The sequence below is a fragment of the Adiantum capillus-veneris genome, chromosome 16 (genome assembly GCF_014529385.1).
Source record: "Adiantum capillus-veneris isolate H3 chromosome 16, ASM1452938v2, whole genome shotgun sequence".
NCBI lineage: Eukaryota > Viridiplantae > Streptophyta > Polypodiopsida > Polypodiales > Pteridaceae > Adiantum > Adiantum capillus-veneris.
The window spans coordinates 116159044-116173098 of NC_140946.1; the positions used below are offsets into that span (position 1 = coordinate 116159044).

The 14055-nt window shown below is 39.6% G+C and overlaps 1 protein-coding gene and 1 pseudogene across 1 annotated transcript; both read left to right on the forward strand.

The window, feature by feature from the left end:
- Positions 1–3821: 3821 nt before the first annotated feature.
- LOC147439705 (serine/threonine-protein kinase AFC1-like) lies at positions 3822–4855 on the forward strand (annotated as a pseudogene).
- Positions 4856–11327: 6472 nt separating this feature from the next.
- Positions 11328–12174, forward strand: LOC147439706 (uncharacterized). The gene is made up of 3 exons (XM_086484376.1): positions 11328–11556; positions 11685–11975; positions 12065–12174. Exons 1-3 carry the CDS (start codon positions 11328–11330, stop codon positions 12172–12174), a joined length of 630 nt encoding a protein of 209 aa, XP_086340502.1.
- The last annotated feature ends 1881 nt before the right edge of the window (positions 12175–14055 follow it).

Sequence of the window (14055 nt, forward strand, 5' to 3'; positions counted from 1 at the left end):
TCAAGTGATGGAGAAGGAGGGTTACAAAAAGGCTGAATTCAGAGAATTTATGGCTAATGAGGCTCAAGCAAATTGGCGAGTTGTGAGGACAGGTTTTAATGGGGGCCCTAATAATGTTATGGTTGGATAGGAAAGATCATGCTCATTTCATTGGAAATAGAGTATGCAACAACATGCAAGAAAATGTATCCTTACTCACAGTCAAGAAGAGTTTAAACAAAGGTGTAGAGCATGGGGGATTGCACCTTCTGAAGAGGTTACCGAAACAGGATTGGACAATCTACGTATGTGGTTGAGAAAAGGACATTTAGACAAGACTAAGATTTCAACTCTCGAGACATGGCTTGTCTGGTGGCATGCCAGAGTTTCACATTGGGGTGAATACATGGTCAAGGTGAGTCATTGTTAAATATTTAGAGTAGATTAAATAATTGCAAGTTTAAATGTTTCTTAATTTATTCCAGGCTTTGGAGGGAAGTGACAGGCAACTAGTACCACAGGCAAACTTAGCGAAGTCCGTGCATGGAAGCTGGTTAGCTTCCAATGATGGGGTTAAATATATTTCTCTATACAGTGTTTGTTATGGTGTTCTTTGTACTATTCTATTACAGTAGTCAAAATATGACTCTTTTCTTAAGGGTGGACACCTTGGATGTAGCCCTGGAATTGAGAAGATTGAAAAAAGCCGAGCTTCATCTATTGCAACCCTCCCAAGACCTACAGAAGTGGTGGACCTAACTAATTAGGCAACATTTGAGCGTAATGGTGCTAGTAGAAACTTTTTGGCAGATGGTGATTCAAGGACAGTGAGGTGGCGATGACAAGGCAGACACAATAATCCAATTAGAGATAGAGATTCACATCGGCTTGAATTTGAGTATATTACACAAGCTGCACATTGCTCAACTCCTACCCATAGCTCAATTGGAATACAAAGCACTATTGAGGTGGATGTTCACCACACACGATGGGCTATTCGAAGGACAAATCCAGGGAATGAAGTGTGATGCCAAGGGTACTTATGACATAAAAACAAAAAGTGCAATGAGCTGATTGATAAGAAGGGTAGAGGAGGATTATTAGGGGTGCCTACCCATTGTTTTGAGGGTTTCATTGAAATCTCTTCAGGTCTAAGAAAACAATTTGTATGGTTTTGTGGCAACAACATTGATCATACATGGGACCAGCAGAAATTGTGAAGGAGAGACCAGCAAGCCTTCCTACTATATGGCCAATTGCAAAAGGAACATCCTTATATTATACAAAAATAGAAGCATTGTGGGCTGCAGGATTTGACTTGCAAAATATTGAAACCACATTGCAACAAAATGCAAATTTGGTGCACAATGCAGATGATTCTGATGTGCGTCCTAAGCACCGTGATGGTAGGGTGGTGGTGGTCACTAGGGTCATAACAAAAGAGATGGAGGCAAGGATCAATAGAGTTGCAGAGTTGATTTGCACAATTCATGGCCAACGTTTGGTGATTCAAAATGAGCATGTGTAACTTACTTTGACAACCAATGCAAGCGAGCAAAATGAAGAGAGCTATTGGGTGGTAGTGTCCACTTTTCCTTCTTGCACTTGTGAGGATTTTTGAAAGCATTTACGAGAGGGTAAAAAATATATGCCTTGCAAGCATCTTCATTTTTTCTTCACAAAAAATCTTGGGTTAGATGTGTTTCATGAAAGGTTTGTTCATCAAGCATCCTTGACTAAAAGAGAGCTCCATCAAGCACTTAGACTTTTGTCATAGATTTTAGATTACCTTCAATATTTTTGCAAATTTTGGAAAATGTTGTCTATGTATAGCTGCTCAATCAAACTACCATATGTGATTGTATCAAAACTACCATGTGCGATTGTTGTATTTGTATACATTACGTGATTGCTCATATACACATTTCTATATGTTCTGGGCCTCTTTTGAGAAAATATTTTTAGCTTCTATATACAGTCTTAAAAATCTCGCAGCTGGACTATATTGTCTCAAGTTTTTCCCTATAGTTGTACTATACACAATTTTAAAAACTTGCAATTGTCTATTTACTTACAAGGTATTTTTTCTAGCAATTGAGTTATTTCCAAATGCACTGTTTTTGGTATACAACCTTCAAAGTTTTTAGTCTAAAATGAGCATGTATCCTTGGCTATTATTATATACATTCCACAATTAGGTATTCAAACAGGTAGAGAGCTAACTAAAGGTAGATCTTAACAAAGTGTGATTTCTTGTTTTTCTAGTGATACATTTACAATGCATAAAGATTCAATTTGCATATGGTCTTGTGATTCTTGGAAATGTTTCTCAAATAAAACCACCATTACTACATGCAATTTCTATGAGTTAAATCCAAATGAAATTGCAAAACAAAATTATCCTCGCTAATTTGTTTGTTGAATAGAATAATCTTTATCAAAGGTATTGATACTATGATGCTCATACATATCATAAAGGGAGTTTGCAACATGTAGCATTGATGTACCTTTGCTTCACAAGGTTCTTTGTGATAAGATGCAAAACTATGTTTGATTTTTATCGAGTGTTTCTTAGTGAAATACATCAAGCATAATGTTTATGTTTTTGGGTTTTTTTTATTATGTTACTTTTTTTGCCATCACTCGTCTTTCTCGTGGGAATATGCTCGCAAAATGGTCATCCCCCACAATAGCAACGCCCCCTCTTTATTGAGGATGATTTGTATAGAAGCACTTAAATCCATTTCCTAGTCTTTTGAGGTTAAAATATTCATCCCTGAGATTTTGACCTCTTGCAAGCAGACGAAATATGGTCTATGCTTAGTGTCCATAAGCCAATTTTCAATTACTTGTGCCCTTATTGCATTTGTAAGGCCTTTGCAGTTGAGGCTGACACCTTTAAAAAGGGGATCCTATATTCTTTAATGTTTTTGGGTGGTTAAGCTAGGGAAACTAAAATTCTTGTAGCGTCTTGTGAGGACTCTTTTTTCTTAGGTTTCATTATAGGTGGAGTGGAAATCCTTTCCTCCTTTGCTTGGGTCGTGAGGATATATATTGATTGAGTAGGATCCTCCAACATTTGAGCTTTAATTTCTTCATCTTGAGTAGCCAACTACTCAGCAAAAGTGTCCCCTTTCTATAACTTGTGGGTTGATAGGTTGAGAGTTAGGAATAGTTTCCACCTCACTGTCAGATCAAGAGGCCAGTAGGGTATCATTCTAAATGTTTCTCTGGCTAGGGGAAGGATCACCCATATTTTCCTTTTCCTTAGTGCTATGTTCTTTGGGAGGAGAAAGTTCCACCTGTTGTTGCAATTGGACCTACTTCATTCTTTGTCCCTTCTTGCTATGAAGGAATATCATAGATAAAAGGTTCATGAATAGCATCTAGTACCTACCTCATCTACTTGTGCCCACTCGCCATGTACACATTGTGGGCAAGGGCTCTTGCCTACTAAGCCTTTGGCACCCATGGAATTATTGGTATAACAGAGAGAAAAAACGTTAGGGCAGCAAGCAATTTTTTGCATGGAAGGAGAAGTGCAGGTGGAAAAGAGAAGTCACGTGGGCTCATCAGTAGGGGCTTGCAAAAGAGCAGGGTAGCGTGTAGCCCAAAGAACTACCTTTGTTGTCAGGTTGAGGAGTCTGAGTACAGAAGCAATCTTCTCCTTTCTCTTCATTTTTGAGATTTTCTTGCCATCTACATTCCTTGGCGTCACTCTTGCACAAGCTACAGAAGTGGCTTCTCCCTCTCCCCTTTGCGGCTACTTCAAGAGAGACTCAAGATTTGCAAAAAAATGCAACAAATAATTTAAATAGCATTGGTCATGTGTAGACAAAATTTTACAAAGAATGGGTGAAGGCATGTTTGGGTAGGTGCTGGAATGCTTGGATCAAGAATCTGATGAAGTTGTTGCCATTAAAGTCGTATGTAATGCCGATAAGTACATGGAAGCTAGAATGTTTGAAATTGTTGCTTTTCACACTCTTGCAAAAAAAGATAGATTGGGTTCTAGGTTGGTCTCTCTCTGTCTCTCTCTCTCTCTCTCTCTCTCTCTCTCTCTCTCTCTCTCTCTCTCTCTCTCTCTCTCTCTCTCTCTCTCTCTCTCTCTCTCTCTCTCGTCTGAGAATATTTTATGAACGTGCATATCTAGGACTACTTGATTGGCAAAAGTTTTTGTTGCTTTAATAAGGTTGTGTCCAGATCAAGAGATGGTTTGATTAAGAAAACCACTTATGCATAGTGAATAATATGGATAGGTCTCTATGGCTAGTTATATAAATCTGATATTTTCTTTCATTTTGAGCTTCACTTGCATTTGTTACCAATTATTTGAGAAGCTTGGTCCAAGCTTGTATGACTTTTTGCAGTCTTATGACTAGCATCCATTTTCTATGATCTGTTCTAAGGCCTTGGACGATAGCTTTTGGAAACAGTAGCATGTGTGTGTCTGCTTATGTTAAATGCCTCTTTGAATGGTTGTTGACTACATGATCATTTTTTTTGCTATCTCACCAAGAATGTTTTGACCATGCAAACATGCACAATTTGAGCCTCATTCACACAGATCTAAAACTTGAGAATGTTCTTTTGGTCTCTCTCGATCAGTTATGTGAAAGTTGTTGATTGGAAGGTACTTTTAGCAATGGGTGCCCAAAATGACATGCCTACCTCCACACAAATTTGATAACCTAACATGCTCTTGGCTTGCCTTTGTTCTTTTCATTTGAGTGCTTATAGAACACCTCAAATCATTTATTTCAAATGAGTCGGGTGCCCAAGTCAAATAGGATAAAGTTTATTGAATTTGGCAACACCACGGTCCTATGACAGGGAATGTAGTTTTTCAATTGTGTCAACCAAGGATCTTCGCTAATTCCCTTTCAAAACTGCAATAAAACATGGCCTTCCTTGTTCAATCCAGTACATGCAATGGGTGCTAAACATCGGGTAAGAAATAAGAGGCACAACATGGCTGCCAAGTTCCTTATCATGACACTAGATTCATCCATGGGGAGGTAAGGAGGCCAAAAATGAACGAGCCATCAAGGATAACACTACAAGAGGTTGTGTGCTCTTGTGACGCTGTTAGCGACGGAAATACACTGGGTTTTTATAACCACCGGCGTCGCTAAAACCGTCGCTAATAGCGTCGCTAATAGCATCGCTATATGCGTCGCTATATAGAGACGCTCATAGCGACGGTCATAGCGATGTTTACAAAGAAGTCTATAGCGACGCTTATAGCGACGCACATAGCGACGTTTACACAGAAGTCTATAGAGACGCTCCAGAGCCATAAATAGCGACGGTTATAGCGACGCCCGAGAATTATTTTTTTTGGTGACAGGGCATTGAATGCCCTGCCACCCATCAACCATATTGTACTTGATTCACTTTTTAAAAAAAGTGCAAGGGTAGATAATAGACCCAAAATAGTCACCCACAAGACGCATTGTTTGCAAAATTGACAAGCGTAAAATTGACAATTGTACACATCATAGGCAAAATGAATTGATTGGCAAATGTAATAATGACAATTGGCCAACATCATAGGCATAAAGAATTGATTGGCAAAATGAACTGCGGTGACAAATGTAATAATATACATGGTTCAAAAAGACGTATAAAATCCGTCTCATGATTGTTCAAAATAGTTCAAATACAATATTTGTGGCTTTAAGAGATCTCTCTCTCATCCTTGCATAACTCAGCATAACTTCCTATATCTATATAGAGCTCTCCGTTTAAACACATATCCTCTGTTTCATTTTGTAGCTCCTCTGCATGCACCCCATATAGAGTAGTAGCATCTTGATGCTCGTCTGGCACCACCGCATCGGCTTTTGATTGAGCATCTTCTCTGATCTCCTCCATTGATGCCGTTGTGATTGGCACATGGTAGCCTTCATACGTCCTTGCACTACGAGGGGCTACCTCTATGACGTACCACCAGTTTGATGTAGACTTTGTAGGATGAAATATTACCTTCCAGAGCCACATAACTTACATGCGAGCTTTCAAGCACATAACTTGTAAAAGGGGGATGTTAACTATTTACATACTTACTTGTTCACAATGCTCGGGTAGTACGAAAGTGTCTCTTAGGTCAGTCCATTTCTTAGTAGAATCCACCTCAAGAAAACCAGACTCTCCTCTACGCACAGTAGCGTTGCGACCCTCCATGATTATCTTGAACCATTGCACGTCGAACAAGTCGACAAAAAATCCTCTGTAATCGATCCTCAAAATCTCTTGTAGCCTGCCGAAGTATGTGAGTTCCGCCACCACAGGATCTGTATCAGAGGAACGTCGTCGACTAGACTGTTCAAATTTTGCCATGATTCCACAATCTTGAGTAAAACGCTTTTTGTCGATCCGTTCCACCCTAAAATGTCGACCTTTACACCATGCTGCTGTGTATGACTTATACTACAACGAACAAAGATTATGAGTGGCCGTTCAAACGTTTAGAAATAAAGTCACTAGCTAGTCGTACATTGTAAACTTACCTTGGTCGCGCAACCCCGAGAGTACTCCCACTCTTCCTCAGTCACTTCGTCACCGCATTGTTGTGCGCTTATCAATTGGTTGTGCAACCATCTTAAGCTCATGAATGTTGGTAGGCTCTCCAGAACCGTCGGATAGTGCATCGGTGGTCGTCTTCCCCATCTCCACTCGATTCGTGCCCTTTGTCGCTCTTGCTTTGCATCCTCATATTGTGAAATCCACTTTTGCATCAGTGGATTGTGAAGCATGCAAAATCGGTTGATTTTAGCCTCTAGATCTTCCGTCATCTTCTTCTCAACACCGAGATTGCACATGACAATCCCAGATATGCGCTCATCATCTATGGTTCGCCACTCTCCAATGTACACTAGGGACTCTGATACCAACCAACCTTCTGCCATGCTACCCTCCGGACGTGCCTTTTGATGCACATATCCCTTAAGCATTTTCATGAAACGTTCTAAGAAGAACATCCATCTGGAATGAACTGTGCCAGCTATTTCCACCTCATCAACTATGTGAACAAGAAGATGCACCTGAATGGTTAGCATGGTAGTAGGAAAATGTTTCTCAAACATGCACACAAGCTCCGCAGCACTTAGTTTGGCGAATGGTATGGAGTCTACGTTGATCTCCTTTTGTGAGATCCATTGCACCAGCTTTGCAAGTTTGTAGATTGTGTTACGGATGTCGAGAGACAAACATCCCTCAATGGCAACCGGTAAAATAAACTGTAAAGTATGAGAAGCAATGATATTAAAGTCCACATTTTATGCAATGATATTAAAGTCCACTATGAACGTACCTGACACATTTTATGACAATCGTGTGACTTCAAACCGGTAAGCTTTCCTTCTTTAGTAAAACACGTTCGGAGTGAGTGCATTACGCCAGTGGGGGTCCGCAAAGATCGAATGGTCTCTTTTACTTTGCGTTCTTGGGATCTTGTGAACAACCAACCTTCTGCCATGCTACCCTCTGGACGTGCCTTTTGACGCACATATTCCTTAAGCGTTTTCATGAAACGTTCTAAGAAGAACATCCATCTGGAATGAACTGTGCCAGCTATTTCCACCTCATCAACTATGTGAACAAGAAGATGCACCTGAATGGTTAGCATGGTAGTAGGAAAATGTTTCTCAAACATGCACACAAGCTCGGCAGCATTTAGTTTGGCGAATGGTATGGAGTCTACATTGATCTCCTTTTGTGAGATCCATTGCACCAGCTTTGCAAGTTTGTAGATTGTGTTATGGATGTCGAGAGACAAACATCCCTCAATGGAAACCGGTAAAATAAACTATAAAGTATGAGCAGCAATGATATTAGAGTCCACATTTTATGCAATGATATTAAAGTCCACTATGAACGTACCTGACACATTTTATGCCAATCGTGTGACTTCAAACCGGTAAGCTTTCCTTCTTTAGTAAAACACGTTCGGAGCGAGTGCATTACGCCAGTGGGGGTCCACAAAGATCGAATGTTCTCTTTTACTTTGCGTTCTCGGCCATGGACTTACATTCGAAGAAATGCTTGATGCGAGGAAGCAGAGGAAAATGTCGCAAAACCTTTTGTGGAATTTTTGTCCCGTGGAGATCTACTCGATATCTTTTGGAATCACATTTCGGATACTTCTCCATGTCTATGTATTCCCCTCTGAAAAGAATGCAGTCATTAGGACAAGCGTGGATAGAATTGTAATCCATCCCCAAGTTTCGCAAAATCTTTCTTGCTTCATCTCGGGAATCTGGCATCACATTGTCAGCTAGTAGTATGTGCTCTTTAAGCAATCTACACAACATAAAAATACGATACAGTCGTGTAAAAATCTATCAGATCATTATAAATTTAGAGTTTTATTAAAGTAAACTAATTGTAATAGATCACCTGAAAAGCGCTGTGACGCTAGTGTCACTCCATCCAAACTTTTCCTGCATGTTGAGAAGAACCAGGAGTGCTTTCAATCTAGACATACGTGCTCCATTATACAATGGCGTATCGGCATCACTTTTCATATCATCATAGATAAGCCTTTCTGAATTCATGATCGTCTCGATCATTTCATCAATCTCGGGCTCAAACATTGCCTCGTTGGGAATGTGCTCTTCATGATCATCCCCCGAGCTGTCAGAGGCTACATCTTGTGGCCTCACATATGCTGCTTGACCAAAGCGCCTGCGAACACGTCTATTGGGTTGCAAGATTGCTGCTTGTTGGCCAGCGTCAGAGTCCAACGAGTTATAATTGGCAACAACTCGATCTATAATAGATGGATAGAACTCGCCAAATTCGTGAACGTGCTGCAAAGAAACACGTCTTGTCCGTCGCACAGCATGCTTGCATTGATTACAAGGACATAAGACCCTCGTTGAGAGATAGGTGTTTCGGTTGGACGGTCCCACATTCTCGTTACTACTCATAATGAGGATAAAAATCTTATAACCTGGACAACAAATTTAATATTCTATTGGCATTCTTCGTCTTCTCTCTCTCTCTCTCTCTCTCTCTCTCTCTCTCTCTCTCTCTCTCTCTCTCTCTCTCTCTCTCTCTCTCTCTCTCTCTCTCTCTCTCTCTCTCTACCTCACATTCTCTAGTCATGTCCAATCCCCGCACACCTCGGTCTAGAGGTGCACGGAGATCAGAACCACCGGGTTATAATCTCGTCTTTATTGGTCAATACCTATATTTGTGGGTACAAGAAATATACAGACCCACGTCTACATGAACTGCATGTAGTGGACAAAACCCCTTTGCCTCTTCTCTAGCTGTAGCACTTCACAACATCTTAACATCTTTTCACAGTAGATCTTTTCACTGTTCGTCTAACTCTAAACCCTAAACCATAAGTAATTCTTGCGTGGACTCGATCTAACGTAAATAAGCGTAAATTTAAATAAACGTAAATCTAACTAAAAATAAACCTAAATCTAATTTAACGTAAGTCTACATCTAACCTAATCTTTAACGTCTTTTGGGATAGTTTCCTACGACGTTAAAACTCTCTTCTTCTTGTGTGTGTGTGTGTATGTGTGTGGGTAAACCTAAATAAAACTAAGTCTAATATAATATAACATAAATCTAAATCTAGCGTAAATTATGTTATATTAAAAACAAAGAACTAAACTAACAGGGATTATAAGAACCTTAAAAGTGATTTAACACATAATTTTTCACATAACTTGGCAAGAGTTGGCATTCTCATCACTAAAGATGTGAGAGTTAACTTCCGGCGGTGACGCTGCCTCATCTCCATCCACATCTGACAACAGCAATTGGCCCTTTGGACCGTTCTTGCTCTTGTTACTAACTTTGAAGTTGCTGTTGAATGACTAGAGGTTGTCTAGATGGTCATTGTTGGGGATGTAGTGACTCTTGCTGCCCTGAAGATCCACCTTCTTCCCTATCTTTTGAAGACATTTCATCAGTAATTTTGGATCGACGGAGCCCACCATGAGTGAAGGCAGCAATACCCTATATTCCATTCAGGGCTTTCTTCACCCGCTTCATGCAGGCATCGCAGTCTATGGAGACCTAAATCTAATCTAATATAACGTAAATCTAAATCTAGCATAAATAAATGTAAATCTAACTAAAAATAAACCTAAATCTAATCTAATTTAACTTAAATAAACCTAAATCTAATTTAACGTAAGTCTACATCTAACCTAATCTTTAACGTCTTTTAGGATAGTTTCCTACGACGTTATAACTCTCTTCTTCTTGTGTGTGTGCGCGTGTGTGGATGTGTGTGCCAATAAAAAGAGATAAATGGTATAACCTTTCTATCACCCATGCCAAGTATGATAGATTGGTTATGCCATTTCCCTCTTGAATAATAGGTCTTGAGTTCAACTCCTCGTCGGCTAGATCTTTAGGTCTTTTAATTTTAATTAGTTTCCTACGATGTTAAATTAGTTTCTCTCTCTTTCTCTCTCAATGTGTGTGCGTTTTTTTGTTTATGCATGTTTTCTCTCTCTCTTTCTCTCTCAATGTGTGTGCGTTTTTTTGTTTATGCATGTTTTCTCTCTCTTTTCCTCTCTCAATGTGTGCGTTTTTTGTTTATGCATGTTCTCTCTTCTTTTCCTCTCTCAATGTGTGCGTTTTTTGTTTATGCATGCTCTCTCTCTCTTTTCCTCTCTCAATGTGTGTGTGTGCATTCTTTGTTTATGTATGTGTGTGTGCGTTTTTGTTTATGTTTGTTCTCTCTCTCTCTCTCTCTCTCTCTCTCTCTCTCTCTCTCTCTCTCTCTCTCTCAAAAACACTATGTGTGTGTGTGTGTGTGAGAGAGAGAGAGAGAGAGAGAGAGAGGGAGAGAGAAAGAGGGGAAGGGAACATGAGAGTGAGGAGAGGGAAGGAGCATACCTGGCTCTCCTTCCTCTCCTCGTGTGTGTGTGTGTGTGTGTGTGTGTGTGGAGAAGAAAGAGAGAGAGAGAGAGAGAGAGAGAGAGAGGGAGAGGGAGAGGGAGAGCGTTACCTGCTCCTTGCTTGAGGGCGCCGAAAAACTCAGATCTGAGATCTGAGTTTTTGGGCGCTCTCTGTTATTTTTTTTAGCCTAGCCGGCGTCGCTATGAGCGTCGCAAATTTACTTGTAAATTTGCGACGCTCATAGCGACGCCGGGATTTTTTTTTTTTGAGCGTCGCTAATATGAATAGCCTCTTGTAGTGTAAGAAGTAAGAAGATCACTTGCATGCCTGACATATGTAAAGCATGGACAACTATGTGTCCTCCTACATATAGAATGCACACCTCCACTATCTTCAGAGAGAACAATGATTCTGGTGGAGCCTTTCTTCTCACGGATTGGGAGCATAAGCACTAACCTTGGTGGATTGATATGAAGAAAGGTGAGTGTCTAGAAGAGGAGAAGGAGAATTATCTTCGTCATTTGAAGGGTGAATGTAAGTCTGATTCAGGATCATCAGGAGAGATGACTGTTGAGCAAAGGAAGAAGATGGAGGAAGAGTTGAAAGCTCTCAAAGAAAAAGAGGATCAAGAAAGACAAGAGCAAGGCGAGAATTGTGGTGGCCATCCACCATCAAGCAAGGGTGGAATGTCAATCAAGAGTAAGTAAGTTAAATTGTTGGTGGTAACAATATGTTCTTGCTATTCTCTCTTTTGTTATGTCTTATGCTAATCATTATGGCACGGATTGATTTGAAGAAAAATGAGTAACTTTTTTGGCTATTGTTAGATACAAGAAACTTAGGAAGTTCTCATACCCAAAAGAATGTTGTAAAGGGAGCTTTGTTTCATGCACCTTTGGCTAGTTTCCATTCCATTCAAAAGAAAGGATACATAAAACAGTCAAAGGTTTGGATTTATGATTACATTGAGCTTGGCAAGGAGTTCACTGCAAGAAACTTCAAGGATGGTTTTGTGGTGATGGGAGAGTTTTTTGTTGGCTTGGGTGAATGTGAGAAGATAAGAAATGGAAAACCTAGAGCATGGAGTGTTGATCTTACTGTTATTGATCTTCCTACCGGTAAGAGAATTTTCAATGCTATCTTGTATACACCATGCATATACTTAGCTCAAAATCTTAACACTCAAATACAATAATTTTACTTGTAGGTGGGCTCGTTCAAGGTTTTGATGACATTCCTACATGGAATGAGCTAACAAATGACCATGTCAAGTTTTCATTGGTGGTTGCATCTACAATGATGGATGACATGGGTTAAGTGACGTTCTTTGTTCTAGCACCGCTCTTAGTCTTGTGGAGCACTTGGCCATACTCACAAGCCTAGAACTAAGTTTTAGGTGGATCATGGAGAGCTCTGAGCCATTTTCATCACGAACAAAGAATGGGCATACACGAAAGGTAATAAATCATCCTTCAAGAAACATGAGCAATTCTTTAAAAGAAATTTGATACATGCAAAATTGGCTTTTTTATGTGTTGTGTCCATGGCTATGATAGATGAATGTATTCTATGCTTTGGCATTTCACAAGGCTAGAAGTAATCCTTCATTTGATCATGAGGGTGCTCAAAAGGTTTTTGTGTCATTGTTTATTATTCAATGTGATTGTTTTTGCACTAAAATTCTTAAATATTCATGCATAGTTGCCTCATTTTCTTGTATGATAGGTGGGGAGAGTCTTGCAACAAGATCTCTCAATGGAGATTATTTCACTACTTGCCATCGTCTACTCACGCAACACATAATCGCAAGAGCGGTGGGTGGAGAGGCATGTTAGAGAGGAGTGTTTCCCATATGCTATTGTTTGTAGAGGCTTTATGTCCTAAAATAGGTACATGTTTGGAGCTTGGTGGTGGTACAGGGCATTTATTAAAGGCGGCTATGCACACTTCTTGTGGTTGCTTGGTCATGGAGAGTGATCTAGAGATATGCGAGGGATACTTGTCTCCTTTTGTATAGGAGTACTATGGTGCTCCATAGTTTTCCGTTCTTGGAGATAGTAATGATAGCATTGATGATGTGGGGAATGATTTGGTTGTTAATGATGTGCCTTCAGACTAGTGAGTTTTCTTTATTCATTATTTTGTAGCACCTAATTTTTAATTTTTATGACATTATTATCTCACTGTGATTGATAGTGAGCTACCTTGCTATGCAGAGGCAATGGCAAGGCACATGGAGACCACCTATTCATATGACCAATCACTCGTGCGTGAGAGGCGAAGGCGAAGCTATATCTTCATTGTGATGACCACATAGATTTGGAGTAGTCTTCTTTAGAGTGGATCTTATTTTGCATGATCACTTAGCTTCTTTTTGGGTGTGCAAAAACTTGATTCTAGCCATGCACTACTATTGTCTTTTAGTTTTATTAAACTTTGAGAAATATGTATTTGGGCAAAACATTGCCTAGACTTTTGGACTACATTAAGCTTGTTTTGTCTATGCAAACACTTGATTATGGGCTTGCAATATGCTATTGTCATTTGGTGCAGAGCGATGTTTTCTTTGAAGCCTCATAAAGATATTATACATATATGGGCATAACAATGCCAAAACTAGTGGGACAATATCGTTATTGTCAATCTTCTTGTCATTCATTGATGATTGCTCAATATTAAGATGACCTTATTGCAAAATGTACTTTTTTCTTTTCACTCATTATTGAGTGCTCAAAATTGAGATGACATTAGGGTCTAATTCAAATAAATTAGAAGTATTGTTTGTGTGTGCACGGGTGCATATTTCCCCTCAAAAATGCCTCCTTCCATTCTCGGACTCTTTTGATAAATATCACGCTTGATAGTCGTGTAAATTTTGTTTGCAATGTGTGGGTATCACAAGTTTTGGAGCTATTTATTATGGCATGGGCTTCGTGAACTCATAGATATCTTGTTCTATCTCTTTCCTTGTAACACTGGATGTCAAATTGAAAAGGAATATCTAGTTAAATTTTCATGACAGTTGGAAACTTTTTGAAATTGTATGATTGCTTCAAAATCCTCATGTGAGGTCTCTCATAAGGAGAGAATTATTTTTGTAAAATAGTCCGTTATACAAACTGGTTGAAATGTGCACAAACATTGTTTAGTACACTGAAACAGGTGTATGTATGCAGATTGTGGTTACAGATGATTGCC

What these genes read in the sequence shown, in the direction of transcription:
- LOC147439706 (XM_086484376.1), top strand. Translation starts at nt 11,328, where the DNA reads ATGAAGAAAGGTGAGTGTCTAGAAGAGGAGAAGGAGAATTATCTTCGT. An exon ending in GGGTGGAATGTCAATCAAGA is followed by an intron (nt 11,557 to 11,684) that starts GTAAGTAAGTTA and finishes GGCTATTGTTAG; the next exon opens with ATACAAGAAACTTAGGAAGT. An exon ending in TGTTATTGATCTTCCTACCG is followed by an intron (nt 11,976 to 12,064) that starts GTAAGAGAATTT and finishes TTTTACTTGTAG; the next exon opens with GTGGGCTCGTTCAAGGTTTT.